This window comes from Rhinoraja longicauda, chromosome 8 (assembly GCF_053455715.1).
Source record: "Rhinoraja longicauda isolate Sanriku21f chromosome 8, sRhiLon1.1, whole genome shotgun sequence".
Taxonomy (NCBI): domain Eukaryota; kingdom Metazoa; phylum Chordata; class Chondrichthyes; order Rajiformes; family Arhynchobatidae; genus Rhinoraja; species Rhinoraja longicauda.
Window position 1 is genome coordinate 48484747 of NC_135960.1, and position 18060 is coordinate 48502806.

Below are 18060 nucleotides of genomic sequence, written 5' to 3' on the forward strand. Positions count from 1 at the left end.
TTGCTTTCACTCTTGGAACAGTCTTGAATGAGGGAAGTAGTTACAAGAAAAGACATCATTTTGCAGAATGCTGGGTTGTGATTTGTTCTGCTCCTTTTCATGCCTCTAGTTTCTCTCCCCCTGAATCTCAGTCTGAAAAATGGTTTCAACCTGAAACGTCACCTATTCCTTTTCTCCTGACCCGCTAAGTTTTGTGTCCATCTTCAAAACTTTAGCCATTTGGATGTGGAGTACACGCACCAGTCAGCATCAATGGCGCTGAAGTGGAGATGACGGAAAGCATCGGGTTCCTAGGCAACGCCTCTACTTCCTCAGAAGACCAAGGAAATTCGGCACATCTCCAATGACTCTTACCAATTTCTACAGAAACCATCACAACTTGGTTTGGGAACAGCTCCGTATCACGGCAAGAAATTGTAGAGTCGCAAGTTCAGCCCAGTCCCTCACACGGACCAGTCTCTCAAACACCACACACCCTCATTGACTCCACACTTTGCGCTGCCTCAGGAAAGCAGCCAACATAATCAAGGATCACTTACACTCAGGTCACTCCCTCTTCTCCCCTCTCTCATCGGGCAGAAGATACAAAAGCTTGAAAACAAGTTGGATTCAGGACAGCTTCTTCCCGGCTGTTATCAGACTTTTGAACAGACTTTTCATAAGCTAAGGGTGTAGACCTGATCTTCCAATCTACCTTGTTGTGGGCCTTGCGTTTTTTATTATCTGCACTTTCTCTGCAGCTGCAATGTTATATCCTGCACTCTGTTTATTTTCTCTATTATATTTAATGATGTACTCGTGAAAAGAATGATTTGCCTGGATAGAACGCAAAGCTAAGTGTCTCACTGTATCTCGGTATACATGCCAGTAATAAACTAAGACCAACAAAAGGAGCTTACTTGCAATTTGTTTTTGGCACAGATACCCGTGAAGTATAAATCAAATGCCTAAAGTAGCCATTTTCAGAAACTCAGTAGCCTGACAGGAAATTAGTCTATTCAAAGTCATGGAACGTACCCAATGTAGTTTGTTCGAAGGGAAATCTCCAGTTCTCGCAGTACTTGAGTTGATTCTTGCACTCTTCTTCTGAACTTCTGCAAATATTAAATTGAAACCATCTTATCGTCAAAACCGGGTAAAAATATTGATTCAAAACACAAAACAAACGACATGCACTGTAGCATATGAGCTTTTATATATTGAAGCAATACAGCTGGCATTAATATGTTAAGGGGAAGCATGGCTCGGTACATGAAAATAACACAATGAAGTAATGTCACACATGGTCTTCTGTGCCTGTTCCGACCCTACACTATTGTGCCCATTTAATTTGATCTAAAGCTAAACTGAAACTTGGTTTTAATCACTCAGAATAAACAGAACACTAAAACCTCGCAGGATGTGCAGAAACAGTTGACTGGTACAAGTTGTGCCAGGAATGAAGAAGGTTTTTTGCATTCTTGACAGAAGAGGACAGCAGTACGTTACATACTTTGGAGAAGGAGGAAGTAACTGTGGAGAAGCCTGATGGCCACCAGGACTAGTCTGACAACAGCACAATGTCTTATGTAAAATTAGTTTAGTTTAGTTTATTGCACATGCACCGAGGTACAGTGAAAGGTTTTTGTCGCGTGCTAACCAGTCAATGGAAAGACTATATATGATTACAATCGAGCTTGTACAGATACAGGATAACGGCAATAACGATAATCTGAGGGTCTCCAATGAGGTAGATGGTAGGTCAGGACCGCTCTCTATAGACAAGAGACAATAGGTGCAGGAGTAGGCCATTCGGCCCTTTGCGCCAGCCCCGCCATTCACTGTGATCATGGCTGATCATCCACAATCAGTACCCCGTTCCTGCCTTCTCCCCATCTCCCTTGATTCTAGTTGTGAAACCACTGCCAACTCAGTTCAGGCCAATAGGAAATATATTACTGGTCCACCACCGATTATCTGGCACCCTTGGTTCCTCAGCCTTTCTGGATTATCTGTTTTACCGGACCAACATAGGTCATGGACTCCATGAGTCCAACAGCACCAGAACGGTCGGCCCAGGCCACTGGATACTGGATACTGGCCCGCAAAGACGGTCTCGGAAATTGGCTATGGGAATGAATCCACCGACTCCCAGAGCCCCGGCTGCAAGGGACATATTAGACCCACCGATCGGCATGGAAGTCCCGATGTGGTCGAGATTGGCTGCCTCACCCGGCCTAGATTCCATATTTTTAGGGGGACTTCCGGGGGGGGGGGGGGGGGGGGGCATTTCAAGTGTCCACTCGTAATTCTGTCCGGATTAAAGGAGGTGCCGGACCACCAGTTCCTGGAAAGTTGGAGGTGGACCTGCAACATTTCCTTGGACATAATAATTTCTTGCAGACACAAGAACCTGCAGATGGTTCTATATTGAGCAAAACAACAAAATGCTGGAGGGATTCAGCGGGCCAGGAAATCACCTGTGGTGGGAATGGACAGGCAACATTTTGTTTCGGGACCTTTCTTCGGACTGTTGGAGTAGGGGGGAAGAAAGCTGGAAACGAGAGGTTAGTGTGGGGCAAAGCCTGGCAAGTGATAGATGGATGCAGGTGGGGAGGGAGTGCTTGGCAGATGGGTAAGTGAAAATGGCTGGAGGTGAAAAGCAGGCAAAATGGTGTTAGTTAAGGAGAGGAGGGAAGAGTGAAACATAAAGTCGGACGGAGAGTAAGGGTGGAAGAGAATAGCTTGAAGGGGATAAAAGAGGCATACTAGGGAAATAAGAGACTCGGGGCTGGGAGATGTGTGCAGACAGGAGTGGAAAAGAGCAAGGTAACTGGGGTTCGACACAAAAAGCTGGAGTGACTCAGTGAGTCAGGCAGCATCACTGGAGACCCTTCTTCAGACTGAGAGTCAGGGGAATTCTCAGTCTGAAGGGTCTCGATGTTGTCTGTCCCGCTGAATTACGCCAGCTTTTTGTGTCTAGCTTCGGTTTAAACCAGCATCTGCATTTCCTTTCCACACAAGGTGACTAGGTGGGGTGATGGTGGCGGATACGTGTACGCAACAGGGTAGTTTGGAATAGGGGATAGAGATGGGTTGGGATGAGGAGGAGGGCTTGGGGAGTATTAATAATTTCTTGGTCCTGCTTAATTTGGTTTAGATGTTTGTAAAATCTGCCAAGCTCTACATCTGAATCAAAACACTTTAAGATACTTCAAAACCTGGCTTGTTCAAGCGGAAAGGATTCATTTTGAGCATTTATCTCATTGTCCTGTGCTAAAAATAATAAACATCTATCTTCTATATATTACTAAAACTCTCAACTTGTATGTATGTTGTTCCCGAAATACAGCCAAAACGGTACACGATAGCGCAGCAATTTTACGGGCATCTTACTCACCATTGGCCTGCGGTGTGCAGTAGCAAATTTTGTTCAAATTGTTGTTATATTTTAAAAGTTATTCACTTTTTAAACTTTAATAAATCGCTTCCACTTGTTGTGCCTGGCAGCCGCGCCTGCGCAGTGATACTTCCGTGTTCGGCGTCACAATGGGAATCCAACGGGACATATATGAGATCGCCATTTTGAAATTGCCATTTTGATATAATATGGTGTCACAACGGGGGAGGGTTTCCGGCCTCGGCGGCAGCATGCCTGCGCAGCAGTGCCGGGAGGACCGCCGCCCGTCCTAGTGTGCCCCACGCATGACCTTCCTCCCATGGTGCAGCGCGGCGGCAGAGAGAAGGTGAAAGAAGATGGCCGCCGGCAGATCAATCGTGGGGCAGTGCCTTGCAGCCGCTCTCCTGCTGCTGGCCACCGCATTGGCCACCTGGGGCCGGGGTGAGTGGCTCCCTCTCCCCTTTCCTCACCCCCACTGTCACAATGGGGACCCAACGGGTCCACGGGTCGTCTAGTTAACTAATAAAATCCACACAAGATGCCTAACCTGATAAAACTTTATTTTTTGCATACATTACATGAAAACACAAGTTTGAACTAAACAATCACTTGCAAGAATTAAAGAAAGCCCAGTTACTTTTATTAAAAGTACTCTTTACCTTTCTGGTCACAGCTGGATCGAGATAACCCTTCAGCTTCAGAATGTATGTGTGTGGAGGATTTTTCACTTGAAATCTTTCCTGTAATGAAAGAAATATTCAAACATTATTCGGGCAATTTGATCACTTAAATCTGGAAGAGTCATATAGTCATAGAGGCAAAGGGCACAGAAACAGGCCCTTCGGCCCAACTTGCCCATGCCGCCCAAGCTGCCACATCTTTACTAGTCCCACCTGTTTGGTGCATATCCCTCTAAACCTTTCCTGTGCATGTACCTGTCCAAATGTCTTTTAAATGTTGTTAAAGCACCTGCCTCAACCACCTCCTCATTCCATATACCCACCACCCTCACAGTGAAAATATTGCCCCTCAGGTTCCTATTTAATCTTTCCCCTCTCATCTTAAACCTTTTGTCCGCTAGTTCTTGATTTCCCTACTCTGTCCGGATTTTGTATGTTCTCCTTGTGACTGTGTGGGGTTTTTCTGGGTGATCTGGTTTCCTCCCACACTCCAAAGAGGTGTGGGTTTGTAGGTTAATTGGCTTTGGTAAAATTGTAAATTGTCCCTAGTGTGTAGGATATTGCTAGTGTGTGGGGTGATCATTGGTCGGCATGGACTTGATGGGCCAAAGGGCCTGTTTCTGTGCTATATCTAAGTCGAAAGACTCTACCCTCAGTATTTGGTTTGGGGTTTTATACAATCAGGTCTAGTTTACTCTGAGTAACTGATAATTTATTGCAGATTAATTTTGTTGTTGGGTTTAATTTGCCTGTAAAGCTGCAGCAAGTTAGAATTTCATTATCCCATTTCCTCTCTGATACACATGACAAATTTAGTTTTAGTTTAAATTAAAAGGAACTGCAGATGCTGGTTTATACCTCAGCGTGTCTGGCAGTATCTCTGGAGAACATGGATAGGTGTTGTTTTGGGTCAGGATCCTTCATCAGACCGAAGAAGGGTCTCGACCCGAATCGTCTCCGATCCATTTTCTCCAAAGAATCAGCCTAGCCCATTGAGTTACTCCAGCACTTTGTGTCTATTTTCAGTTTTTAGTTTAGTTTAGTTTGGTATTTCATGTGTACCGAGGTACAATGAAAAGCTTGTTGCATGGTATCCAGTCAAGGAAAGGACTATGCAAGATTACGATCAGCCATCCACAGTGTACATATAGGCAAGGATAAAAGTGACAACATTTAGTGTAAGATAAAGTGCGATAAAGTCCAATTAAAGATAGTTCGAAGGTCTCCAACAAGGTAGATGGGAGGTCAGGCTGCACCCTGGCTGGTGATCGGATGTTTTCAGTTGCCTGATAGCAGCTAGGAAGAAACAGTCCCTGAATCTGGAGGTGTGTGTTTTCACATTTCTATACCTCTTGCCTGATGGGGGAGGGGAGAAGATGGAGTGACTGGTGTAGACCCGGCCTCAGAAATAAACACTTCTGTACTCTTAAAAGAAAGTCAGCACAAATTTGTTAAAGATAAATCATGTTTAACTGTCCATCCAGTTGTCAGATGAGTAATGGGAAGGGTGGATGAAGGTAGTTTGTAAGAATTGTCAAAAGAGATGAGAACGTGTGATTTGTTTGTGATAATGAAACCCAAGGAACTGAAGATAGCCCGGAATCCTCACTGATACATACCAGAATAACCTTGAAACTTTACATATTTTATTAAGTATTCAATTACATCTATATCAATGACCTCTGGACTCCTACAATGATCCAGAGCTGGACCATCTGGCCTCAGCTAACGGTACAAGAACTAACCATCTGTCCACTGTGCCCTAATGATAATGTTGTGCCAATTACCAGGGAGCAGGAGGAAGGAACTGCAGATGCTGGTTTATACCAAAGATAGACACAAAATGCTGGAGTAGCCCAGCGGGCCAGGCAGCATCTTTGGAGAAAAGGAATAGGTGCGTTTCAGGTCGGAACCCTTCTTCACTGAAAGATAGATGTGGGGAGGAACTGAAAGCGAGAAAATGTTTCAGTGTAGTTTAGAGATACAGTGTGGAAACAGGCCCTTCGGCCCACCGACTCCATGCCAACCATCTATCACCCATACACTAATTCTATGCTATTTCTACTACACACTCGGGACACTTTACCAAAGCCAGTTAACCTACAAGATGTGTGGGGAAAAAACTGCAGATGCTGGTTTAAATCAGAGGTAGACACAGAATGCTGGAGTAACTCAGCGGGTCGGGGCGAGACACTTCTTCAGACTGATGGATCTCGACCCGAAACATCACCAATTCCTTCCTCGCACGTCTTTGGAATGTGGGAGGAAACCGGAGCACCCGGAGAAAACCCACGCGGTCACGTGGAGAACAAACAAACTACACACAGACACCACCCACAGTCAGGATCGAACCTGGGTCTCTGGTGCTGTGCGGCAGTAACTCTACCGTTGTGCCACTGTGCTGCCTACTAAATTATTAAAGAGACTGTGTTACAAAGAATTATAAAAACTAATGTTTCCAATTTATTGCATTGATCAATGTAAGAGAGCTATTCACAAAATGCTGGAGTAACTCAGCAGGTCAGGCAATGTAAGAGAGCTGATATTTCACCTCGAAGGTATTTATTCACAAAATGCTGGAGTAACTCAGCAGGTCAGGCAGCATCTCAGGAGAGAAGGAATGGGCGACGTTTCGGGTCGAGACCCTTCTTCAGACTGAAGAATGGTCTCGACCCGCAACGTCGCCCATTCTTTCTCTCCTGAGATGCTGCCTGACCTGCTGAGTTACTCCAGCATTTTGTGAATAAATACCTTCGATTTGTACCAGCATCTGCAGTTATTTTCTTATGATATTTCACCTCAGTCAGAATTGAATTAAAAACAATGGTTCAATCTCAGACATATTCTTGGTCAAGATCATTCCTCAGAAAGTCAGCACAGAATTCAGAGACATCAAAATCATGGTACTTATCCTGGTAAAAATGGGACTTTTATCTGTTGTTTCAGCCATAACAAGAACGATGAACCAAAAAAAGACATTTTAGCAGATTAGGAATCATATGTGGTCGTATTTTGTCTACTGGTGTAATCTGAGTTCGTGTTACTCTAGGAATGTGTGGCTTTCAGAAATATTGCTGGTGTTTACTGATAGCAAAATCTACTCGTTTACTGATGAAATATTCACAAGCCATCAATTCCAATACTTTATGGTAATTAACAATTTATTATCATGTAAAAACCATCGGATTTTCATTGCATAAATGCTTCTGGGTCTAGTATTCAAACACTTTGGTTATTTGATTCAATTGAGAAACAGTGTCACCTGACATATACGAATACATAAAATAAATCAGAAGCAAGCTCTGTGCCACCATCGCACTTTAAACATTGCGGGATGTTTCTGGATGATATAAGAACATACAAGAACACACATACATACAAAATGCTATGGATAGGAAAGGTTTAGAGGGATATGGGCCAAATGCGAGCAAATTTAGATGGGGCATCTTGGTGGGCATGAACGAGAAGGGCTGAAGGGCCTATTTCCGTGCTGTATAACTCTATGACAAGCTGAAGGTGGCCGCTCAGCCTCTTGTAACTGCTCCACAATTCAATAAAGTGAAGGCACAAGAGACCGCAGACGTTGGGATCTTGCGAAACACAAAGTGTTGGAAGAACTCGGCAGCTCAGGCAGCGTCTGGGGAGGGAATGGGCAGCCAATGTCTCAGTTCCGAACCCGAACCCTTTGGTTTAATTTCATTTAGTATAGTTTAGTTTAGAGATACAGGGCGGAAACAGGTCCTTTGGCCCGCCGAGTCCGCGCTGACCAGTGATCCACGAGGGCTCATGTTGTCGACCTCCCCGTGGTGAGCCCTGTCAACTGACCTCAGTCAGGTGAACGACAACAAACAGAGACAGCAGAAGCAGAAGCAGCTTCATAACTTCTGTTGCCTCAAACGCAAGAAGAAGAAGTGATCCACGCACACTAACACTATCCTACACACTCGGGACAAATTATAATTTTACCAAGCTAATTAAGCTACGTGTTTGGAGTGACCCCTTTGTAACCCTCCCTTTTCAGATGCTGCCTGATCCACTGAGATTCTCCAGCACTTTGTGTTTGCCCACCTTGCAGTACGATTATTTTACCTTTATTTGAATTTAGTTCATTGTCAGATGTACCGAGGTACAGTGAAAAGTTTTTGTTGCGTGCTCTTCAGTCAATGGAAAGACTATACATGATTACAATCAAGCCATCCACAGTGTACAGATACAGGATAAAAGAAATAACATTTAGTGCAAGATAAAGTCCAGTAAAGTCTGATTAAAGATAGTCAGAGGGTCTCCAATGAGGTAGATAGTAGCTCAGGACTGCTCTCTAGCTGGTGATAGGATGGTTCAGTTGACTGATGACAGCTGGGAAGAAACTGTCCCTGAATCTGGAGGTGTGCGTTTTCACACTTCTGTACCTCTTGCCTGATGGGAGTGGGGAGAAGAGGGAGTGACCGGGGTGATGCAGTAAATGGCACGATTTACCTCAAAACCTTTAATATCTAAAACTCCATCAGCTGCTCTTCTGAATACACTTCGTAAATGAGCCTACACAGGCCCACCCGGGTGTGGAGTTCCAAAGATTCTCCATCCACTGGGTGAAGAAATTCCTGTTGGCCACCCCTGAATACAAGATGGTGTCCCTGGTTCTTGACATTCCAACGAGGTTAAATATCAACTCTGCATCTGTCCTGTCAAGCTCCAGAAAACATTTTGCACATTTTGATAAGATTACTTCTCATTCTTCTGAAAACTTCGATAAGATTACTTCACATTCTTCTGATAGTATAGGCTCAGTCAGCATAATCTCTCTTCAAATGACAACATCCACAACTCCACCCGAGAATGAATCTGATGGACTTATACTTAAAAGACACCAGGTGCTGAAGTAATTCAGCGGGTCAGGCAGCATCTCTGGATACGTGGATAGTCTGATTGTGGTGGTGGAGGGGCGGGGGGGGGGGAGCGAGGGGGGGGAAGAAAGCTGGAAGAGAGGAGGGAGCAGAACAAAGCATGGCAAGTATTAGTTGAATACAGGTGAGGGAGGAAGAGTGGGTGGAAGGGGAGGGAGGGGGAGGTAAAATAGATGCAAGTCCAGGTCGGCACAGGGGAAAGAGAGACAGGGGGAGAGAGAAGGGGGGAAGAGAGGGGTGGGGGGATGGGGGGGGGGGGGGGAGTTTGCAATGACCTAAAATTGGAGAAGTCAATGTTCATACCGTAAACTTGTACTTACTACGGAGGAAATGTAGCAAACTGTTCTTGAGGTGCAGACACCAAACCTGCACACGTTAATCCCACAAAGTTGATCTCATCCCACGTAATTGTGAGGACGATGTCCTTATTCTTGCACTCAAGTCATCTGGCAATCAATCGATGGCCCCCCCTGACCGTTTGCTCTGTCTTCCTGTTAAATTCCACTGATTCCACGGTAATACGAACAACTTTCAACCTCTCACCATTTATGCCATCTTTCTATTTATTTCTCCGCATTAGATTCTACCCACCGGCTCCTGCCCATTCACTTATCCTGCATTTTTCGTTTGTTCTGTTTCTAGCACCAATCGGCATGCACTGTTTCAAAATGTACTTTGTCTTTTAGATGAAATGGACAGGTTTATCCACATCTGCTAACATGCTGACAGCCACCAACCCATCTCAGTAGTTCAGAGCTGCTCTATAACATGTACTGGAGGTTATGTTTAGACTAGCAATCCAAATACTGGATTAATAATTCAGATAATACAAAACAACATCTTGGCTTGATTCGAATGCTGTTGGGCAAACAAAAACTTTCAAAGGAAATATCATAAAAGTAGAGTCCAGTCGTGTGCTAGTCATGCGCAGCAGAGTGGCACAGCAGTAGAGTTGATGCCTCACAGCACCAGAGACCCGGATTCCATCCCGACTACGGGTGCTGTATGTACGGGGTTTGTACGTTCTCCCCGTGACCTACATGGGTTTTCTCCGGGGGCTCGAGTTACCTTCCACACCCCAAAGACATGTAGGTTTGTACGTTAATTGGCTTTGGTAAATTGTAAATTGTCCCGAGTGTGTTGTAGGATAATGCTAGTGTATGGAGATCGCTGGTCGGCACGGACTCGGTGGGCCGAAGGGCCTATTTCTGATCTGTATCGCTAAAAGTAAACTAAACTAAACTAGCCAATTTGGATGACTCGTAACTGTCCTATTCCCAGTCTTTCTTCAACAGGGAAAGACGCAAAGTGATTGAGAAACTCAGCAGGTCAGGCAGAATCCCTGGAGAACATGGATAGGTGACGTTTCGGATCAGGACCCTTCTTCTGACTGTTTGCAGACGTAGGAAGAGAAAAAGGTGCAAGTGTCTCTCGTCAACAGCATCTCGCAAGCCCTATAACATTGAGTCCGTGTTTCATTTTGTAAACCAGCATCTGCAGTTCCTTGTGTCCCACCTTTCTCCCTCCTTACTACAATTAGTCTGAATTAGTCTGAAGGTGTAGGAAGGAACTGCAGATGCTGGTTTATACCGAAGATAGGCACAAAGTGCTGGAGTAACTCAGCGGGTCAGGTAGCATCACTGGAGAAAACGGATAGGTAACGTTTCGGTTCGGAACCCTTCATCCAGTCTAAAGAAGGGTTCCGACAAGAAACGTCACCAATCCAAGCCTTCCAGAGATGCTTCCTGACCCGCTGAGTTACTCCAACAACTTGTCTTTGTTTGGCAAAGCAGCATCTGCAGTACCTTTTGTCTCGCCCCCACCTCTTTTCCAGCTTTCTCCATCCCACGATAATGAGTCTGAAGAAGGTTCCTGACCTTAAAACCTGAACCCAAAATATCACCGTGTAGGAAAAAACTGCAGATGCCGGTTTAAATCGAAGGTAGACACAAAATGCTGGAGTAACTCAGCGGGTCAGGCAGCATCTATGGAGAGAAAGTCTGAAGAAGGTTCTTGACCCAAAACGTCACCCATTCCTGCTCTCCAGAGATGCTGCCTGACCCGCTGAGTTACTCCAGCGCTTTGTGTCTTTATTGTGTGAACCAGCATCTGCAGTTCCTTGTATCCAAAGAATTTTTGGAATCACTGTTTATCCACCTTAAAAGAAAGAAGGGACCTGAGGACCCAGCCTCAGAACAAAAGGAGTTACCTTTAGAAAGGAAATGAGGAGGAATTTCTTTAGCCAGAGGGTGGTGAAAAGTACGAATTCATTGCCGCAGACGGCTGCAGAGGCCAAGTCATTTTTAAGGTGGAGATTGACAGATTCTCGATTAGTTTAGTTTAGTTTATTATTGTCTTGTGTACCGAGGTACTGTGAAAGGTTTTTGTTTGTGAGCTATCCAGTTTTATTTGTAAACCAGCATCTGCAGTTCCTTCTGTATAGATTGATAAGAGGATCAGGTGCAAGGGAATACCACTCCCGTCAACTTTCTTTTCAAGATGCATATTGTTCTTCATTAGAAATACATCACCATTCTTTCATCAACACTGGATGTAAACCATCCCACCTTTGCCAGACTTCCTCTGTCAAACAGAAAGCAAAGACTTTAAACCAGTGTCTCACTATCACCTTTCTCAATGTTAATTAGGACAGGGAAACAATGTTGTCCTTGTAAGCAATGTCTTCATGAAATTTAGATATTCATGCGCATCTGTCATGAAAAGTTAATGAGCAAATGTAATTAAAAATATTAACACTAAAGTAATTAAGAAAGATGCAAGACGTTGCCACATTGTGGCAACTCTTTGCGTGCTGGTCCCACAAAAGGATCTACTATCATCTCGGGCGGCATGGTGGTGCAACGGTCGAGTTGCTGCCTTACAGCACCAGAGTCCTGGGTTCAAACCTGACTACGGGTGCTGTCTGTACGGAGTTTGTACGTTCTCCCTGTGACCGCATGGGTTTTCTCCAGGTGCTCTGGTTTCATCCCACACTGCAAAGACGTACAGGTTTGTAGGTTAATTGGCTTCGGTAAAAATTGTAAATTGTCCCTAGTGTGTGTCGGATAGTGTTAATGTGCGGGGATCGCTGGTTTGTGCGGACTCGGTGGGCCAACGGGCCTGTTTCCGCGCTGTATCTCTAAACTACAAACTAAACTAATTAGATACAATGTAAATCTCGGCTCCAATTGAAAATCTATCAGCACTTGTGCACGGCTTGAATGTACTCGGGTATAGTATGATCTAAATTAATTGGACAGCACACAAACCATGGCTTTCCAATGTATCTCAGTACATGTGACAATAATAATACAAATGCCAATACTCGACGGAACGGTAAGGTGGTGCAGTGGTAGAGTTGCTGCCTTAAAGCGCCAGAGACCTGGGTTCGATCCCAACTACTGATGCAGTCTGTACAAAGTTTGTACGTTCTCCCTATGACCACATGGGTCTTCTCCGGGTGCTCCAGCTTCTTCCCACACTCGAAAGACATACAGGTGTGTAGGTTTATTAGGCTTGAGTTTAAAAAATTGTCCCTAGTGTGTAGGAGAGTGCTGGTGTATGCGGTGACCACTGGTCGGCGTGGACACAGTGGGCCAAAGGGCCCGTATTCACTCTGTATCTTTAAAGTCTAAAGTGAGGTTTGATTGTAGACAGATATGGCCAGACAACCTTTAAACAATTATTTAATTTAGTTTAGAGATACTGTATGGAAACAGGCCCTTCGGCCCATGGAATCCGGGCTGACCAGTGATCACCTGTACACTAATTCTATCCCACACATTAGGGACAATTTACAATTTACAAAGCCAATTAACCTACAAAACTGCATGCCTTTGGAATGTGGGGGGGAATCCTGAGCACCCAGAGAAACCTCACACGGTCACGGGGAGAACGTACAAACACCATAAGTACAGTACCTGTAATCATTGAACCCGGGTGTCTGGCGCTGTAAGGCAGCAGCTCTACCACTGCGCCACCGTGCCGTAGTTAAGAATGTTGGCAACTCTTTGCATGCTGGTCCCAGAAGAGGATCCAATTATTCCACTCTTTTAAATCTCTATTCCAATTGTAAATTTATCATGACTTGTGCATGGCTTGTATGAGCTCATGTATAGTGATCTGATTTAACTGGATAGCACGCAAACAATTCAATGTATCTCAGCACACGTGACAATAATAATATCAATACCAATACTCAACGGGACTCAAACTCACAAGCGAGCTTTGATCGTAGACAGATATGGCCAGTCAACTTTTAAACCACAGTACAACTTTGGACAAAATACATCGAGAATCGCATATTGTCCTTGGAAGGACAACTGTGGAGCTATCAGAACAGTTCCATATGTTAAAGAATTAAATTGTCCATCTCACAGACAGACTCCCCACCATTGACTCCATCTGCACTTCACGCTGCCTCAAAAACAGCCAACATAATCAAAGACTTATCCCACCCCAGTCATTCCTTCTTCCCCCCACTCCCATTTTGGTTGGATAGCATGCTAAACAAAGCTTCTCACTATACATGTGACAATAATAAACCTAAACCTATCAGGTTAGGTTAATGAACTGGGCATGGACGTAAAGGGTTTGTATGATAACTGGTGAGAGAATTCCCGTGTTTAACATGATGAAGAGCGTAAATAGATTTGATGGAGAAACTATTTACTCTGGTAATGTATCTCGAATTCGAAGTCAAAAATTCATAAATAACTGGCATGGTGGGGGGGGGGGGGGGGGCACAGTGGCGCAGTTGTACAGTTGCTGCCTCATAGCGCCAGGGACCCGGGTTTGATCCTGACTACGGTAGTGTCTGCACAGATTTGCACGTTCTCCCTGCGACCGCGTGAATTTTCTCTGGGTGCTCCAGTTTCCTCCCACATTCCAATGATGTATAGGTTTGTAGGTTGATTGGCTTCAGTAAATTGTCCCTAGTGTGTAGGATAGAACTAGTGTACAGATGATCAATGGTCGGCACAGATTGTCCGAAGAGCCTGTTTCCATGCTAAATCTCTAAACTAGACTAAAACTAAACTAAGGGGCATGCTGGCGGATTTTTCATTCAAATTAACTTACGGCACATGGGAATCAAAGGCCTAGCCAGCTTTGAGCCCACAGGTTTACCTCACTTCTGACCTGATTTGTGTTTTGCACATGTGGTCTAATTAAAGTTGACCTTGACGAATATGACAGCAAGATGTTGAATAACTAGACTTAAGGAGGAACTGCGATGAAAACAACCACCTATATCACCCTGAACATGACTACAAACAAATTCAAGCAAATGAACAATGTCTAAATTCTATACGTCTATATTTGGAGAAACTCTGCGGTATCAAAACGTAGACCACCTTTTCCTTTAAACAAACCTGGTCCAATCTTTTTTATTACCAAAAAGATGAGGCATCTTCTTTTAAGGATCTGGGTACAACACATGCTCAGACTCATTACAGCCAATCGCCTTTAATGCATTAAAGAACACATTCTGATATCCCTAACTTCACCCTAACAACTAACTTCTGCCCCAAAACAAATATCAAGAGCAATCTTCATGTCTTGGCCATCTAATCTAAAATTGAATAACTCACTGCTAGAGCTATATAAATGCTGCATTAAAGTCTCTGTTCCAAATAATATCGCTTCCTACAAAATCAGTCACTTTTATTTTCTCTGCATTAAGAATGATGGCCATTGTACCCTAAGTAATTGAGCTAATGTTGTTGTTAAGACGATTAGCCATAAGGTTCCAGGCTCAATGGTCAATCTGTGCTATTAGCAGATCTTGACTTAGCAATAGACAGGGCTGTACAATTAGCTTTAATTCCCCTAAATTAGGAGGGGAAAATAGATCTGAACCATCAATGGTCTTTGCCAAAATGTGCTTATGTGTAGGATATGATTTGCCGCTGTTTGTACCTTGGCTAGCACCTGCTATCAAGGTTCAAGAAGAACCAATAGCCACTTGGATATATCCTAAAAGGTGGATGGAAACTGGAACAACAACAAAGGAAAGAAGAACAAAAAAAATTGGAAAGAAGACTTCCCAGTGTAACATGCATACTGAGAGATGAGATGAAAAGCCTGATGGTTATATGGAATGAGTTATAAGGAGGTAGTTGAGGAAGGTACTATAACAGCATTTAAAAAGAGACTTGGACAGGTACATGGATAGGTTTAGAAGGGATATGAGCAGATGGGACTAGCTTAGATGGGGCATCTTGGTTGGCATGGGCAAGTTGAGCTGAAGGACCTGTTTCCCTGCTGTATGACTCTATGACATCTCTAAGACTTATAAAGAGAAAAGTAAGAGAGAAAAAAGATAGTGCTGGAGTAACTCAGAGGTTCAGGCAGCATCGCTGGAGAACATGGATGGGTGATGTTTCAGGTCGGGACCCTTCTTCAGACAGAAGCAATTGGGACTAGGTTAGATGGGGTATCAGCAGGGACAAGACATCACCTATCCATGTTCTCCAGAGATGCTGACTGACCTGCTGAGTTACTCCAGTACCTTGTGTCATTTCTTTGTAAATCGGATCCTGCAAAGCCTGAGAAATTCTGTTATCACAGCTGAAAGATAGCAACTGAGTGACCGGCATCAGTAGCAAGGGATTATATCATACGCAACCAGTCACCTGTGTGTGGTCTACAGTCGTCTTGGATCTGGAAAACAATTACGATAATCAGTCGCTAATCCATCTTATGTCTTTCAGATCACAGTGCCAGACGGACAAATCCACTTTACTGGAGCTATTTGCAACTGTTGGAGACAGATGGCCGCTTGATGCTTAAATATTTCAGATACCAGGAATGCCCTCTGTTTATTTTAATATTTTGTTTTCCTTGAGCAACTAACTGTAATACTTGATATGAGATAAATACAAGACCATAAGCACAGCCACTCTTTTCTTGGCCTCAATGTCTTATCATATATATACAGCCGGAAACAGGCCTTTTCGGCCCTCCAAGTCCGTGCCGCCCAGCGATCCCCGTACATTAACCCTATCCTACACCCACTAGGGACAATTTTTACATTTACCCAGCCAATTAACCTACATACCTGTACGTCTTTGGAGTGTGGGAGGAAACCGAAGATCTCGGAGAAAACCCACGCAGGTCACGGGGAGAACGTACAAACTCCTTACAGTGCAGCACCCGTAGTCAGGATCGAACCTGAGTCTCCGGCGCTGCATTCGCTGTAAAGCAGCAACTCTACCGCTGCTCTACCGTGCCATGCAGCACAGTATCCATTATAGCCACCCTTAGTAAACAGAATGATGGTATCAATGCAGCTTTGTCCTGCCTCTCCCCTTATTCAGCTTTCTTCTCCCACCCCACCCCCATACAATCAGTTTGAAGAAGGGTCTCGACCCGAAACTTCACCTATCCATTTTCTTCAGAGATGCTGACTGACCTGCTGAGTTACTCCAGCTCTACGAGTCCTTTTGCATATGAACCAGCAGCATCTGTAGTTCCTTGTTTCTAATACTTCCACTCTGGTTGTATGAGAAGTGTGATGATGATAAGATGTCTTTCAACGATTCTTTCAATATTGATACTTTTTGTGTCTAATTTCAGAATCTAAATGTTTATTCTCATCCAGTACAACTGCCATAACATTTTCCCATTCAGATCCTCCCGCGGGACATCCCGATTCAGAATGGCCTTTTACCCGTTGACCTAGGGTGGCACAGTGGTGCAGCAGTGGAGTTGCTGCCTTACAGCTCCAGAGACTCAGGTTCGATCCCGACTACGGGTGCCGTCTTTATGGCGTTTGTACGTTCTCCCTGTGACCGCGTGGGGTTTATCCGGTTTCCCTCCCTCACACCAAAGACATACAGGTTTGTAGGTTAATTGGCTGCAGTCACATTGTAAACTGTTCCTAATGTGTAGGATAGTGCTAGTGTATCTCTAAAGTCTAAAGTAAACCTGCCTTTATCTCAGCCTTTGTGTCATTCTTTCAATCGCTGCATCGTTTCCATGTCTTGCTGATTGGCTCCACTAATTTTCAAACACTAAATCCCAGTCGCCATTCATTTCCAGTGAGATGACCTTCTCCACGCCTAATCTCCAATAATCTACTTTAGCTCTATATAATGCGCAGTTCTCTGTAAATCACTGTCAAAAATCCTTCCTACTTCTATTCCTCTGACTCAGGCTTCCAGTAAACACAAGCCCTACATCTTAGCCCTTCCAGTAAACACAAGCCCTACATCTTAGCCCTTCCAGTAAACACAAGCCCTACATCTTAGCCCTTCCAGTAAACACAAGCCCTACATCTTAGCCCTTCCAGTAAACACAAGCCCTACACCCCCACTAAGGATGATGTGGAGTCAACTTCCAGAATCACCCCACTTCAGTTCTTGTGTTTTCAGATACAACTAGTAACTAACCTGAAAAGCCAGGGTGTAATTGGATTACTGCTGCAGTAAGATATGGCAATCTGTGCGGATTTTACCGTGAAATGGTGACGGCAATAATGCACATGGGGCAGTGTGGATAAAATTCTCTTCTCTTTCTATTCTGTTTCAATAATAGATATTCTTGGAAAAGGAGGGCATATGCCATAAATTGACAACTTTGAGATTTTGAGGAATAAAATCAGGGGCTTTTTTTGTTTGAATTATGCCTTTATGAACATCTTTCAATTGAATTAATATCTGCATTCCACATTGCACAAGTAGACATATTCCAAAACCAGTTGTTTGTGAGCATTAAATAGTTATGCTCAAAGTGATGAAGATGTTCTCAAGACACCTACAGCTTGCTGGCATTTAAATGCAAACAAAATATCGCCAAACCGGGTTATGACATATCCTGACTTGGAAACATATCACCAAATCTTCATGGAATCTTCATGGATCCCTTTATTACTGTCAAACTTCCATCAACTCATTAATTAATACTAATTGCTCTCATTAAAACTGATAATATGTTCAATTTTTGTCACTCTCTAAGGGTATCTCTTCCTGCCCTCCATATCTAAGCATGTAATTTATTTTGCGATTATGTTGTGCAGTATGCAAACAGATGATAAGTACTTGGTTACACATAACAGGACCTACGCAGCATGCAAACATGTCTACTCTCTTAATAC

At 44.0% G+C, this 18060-nt stretch overlaps 1 protein-coding gene across 7 annotated transcripts in view; it reads right to left on the reverse strand.

Moving 5' to 3' along the window:
* Positions 1–18060, reverse strand: part of fmnl2a (formin-like 2a) — a 207877-nt gene that overhangs the window by 76599 nt on the left and 113218 nt on the right. For all 7 annotated transcript variants that reach the window (XM_078403887.1, XM_078403886.1, XM_078403885.1 and 4 more), the window contains exons 3-4: positions 4039–4119; positions 1018–1094 (exon numbers count right to left, since the gene is read on the reverse strand). In XM_078403887.1, the coding sequence (XP_078260013.1) occupies positions 1018–1094; positions 4039–4119 (158 nt within the window). The remainder of the gene's footprint in view (positions 1–1017; positions 1095–4038; positions 4120–18060) is intronic.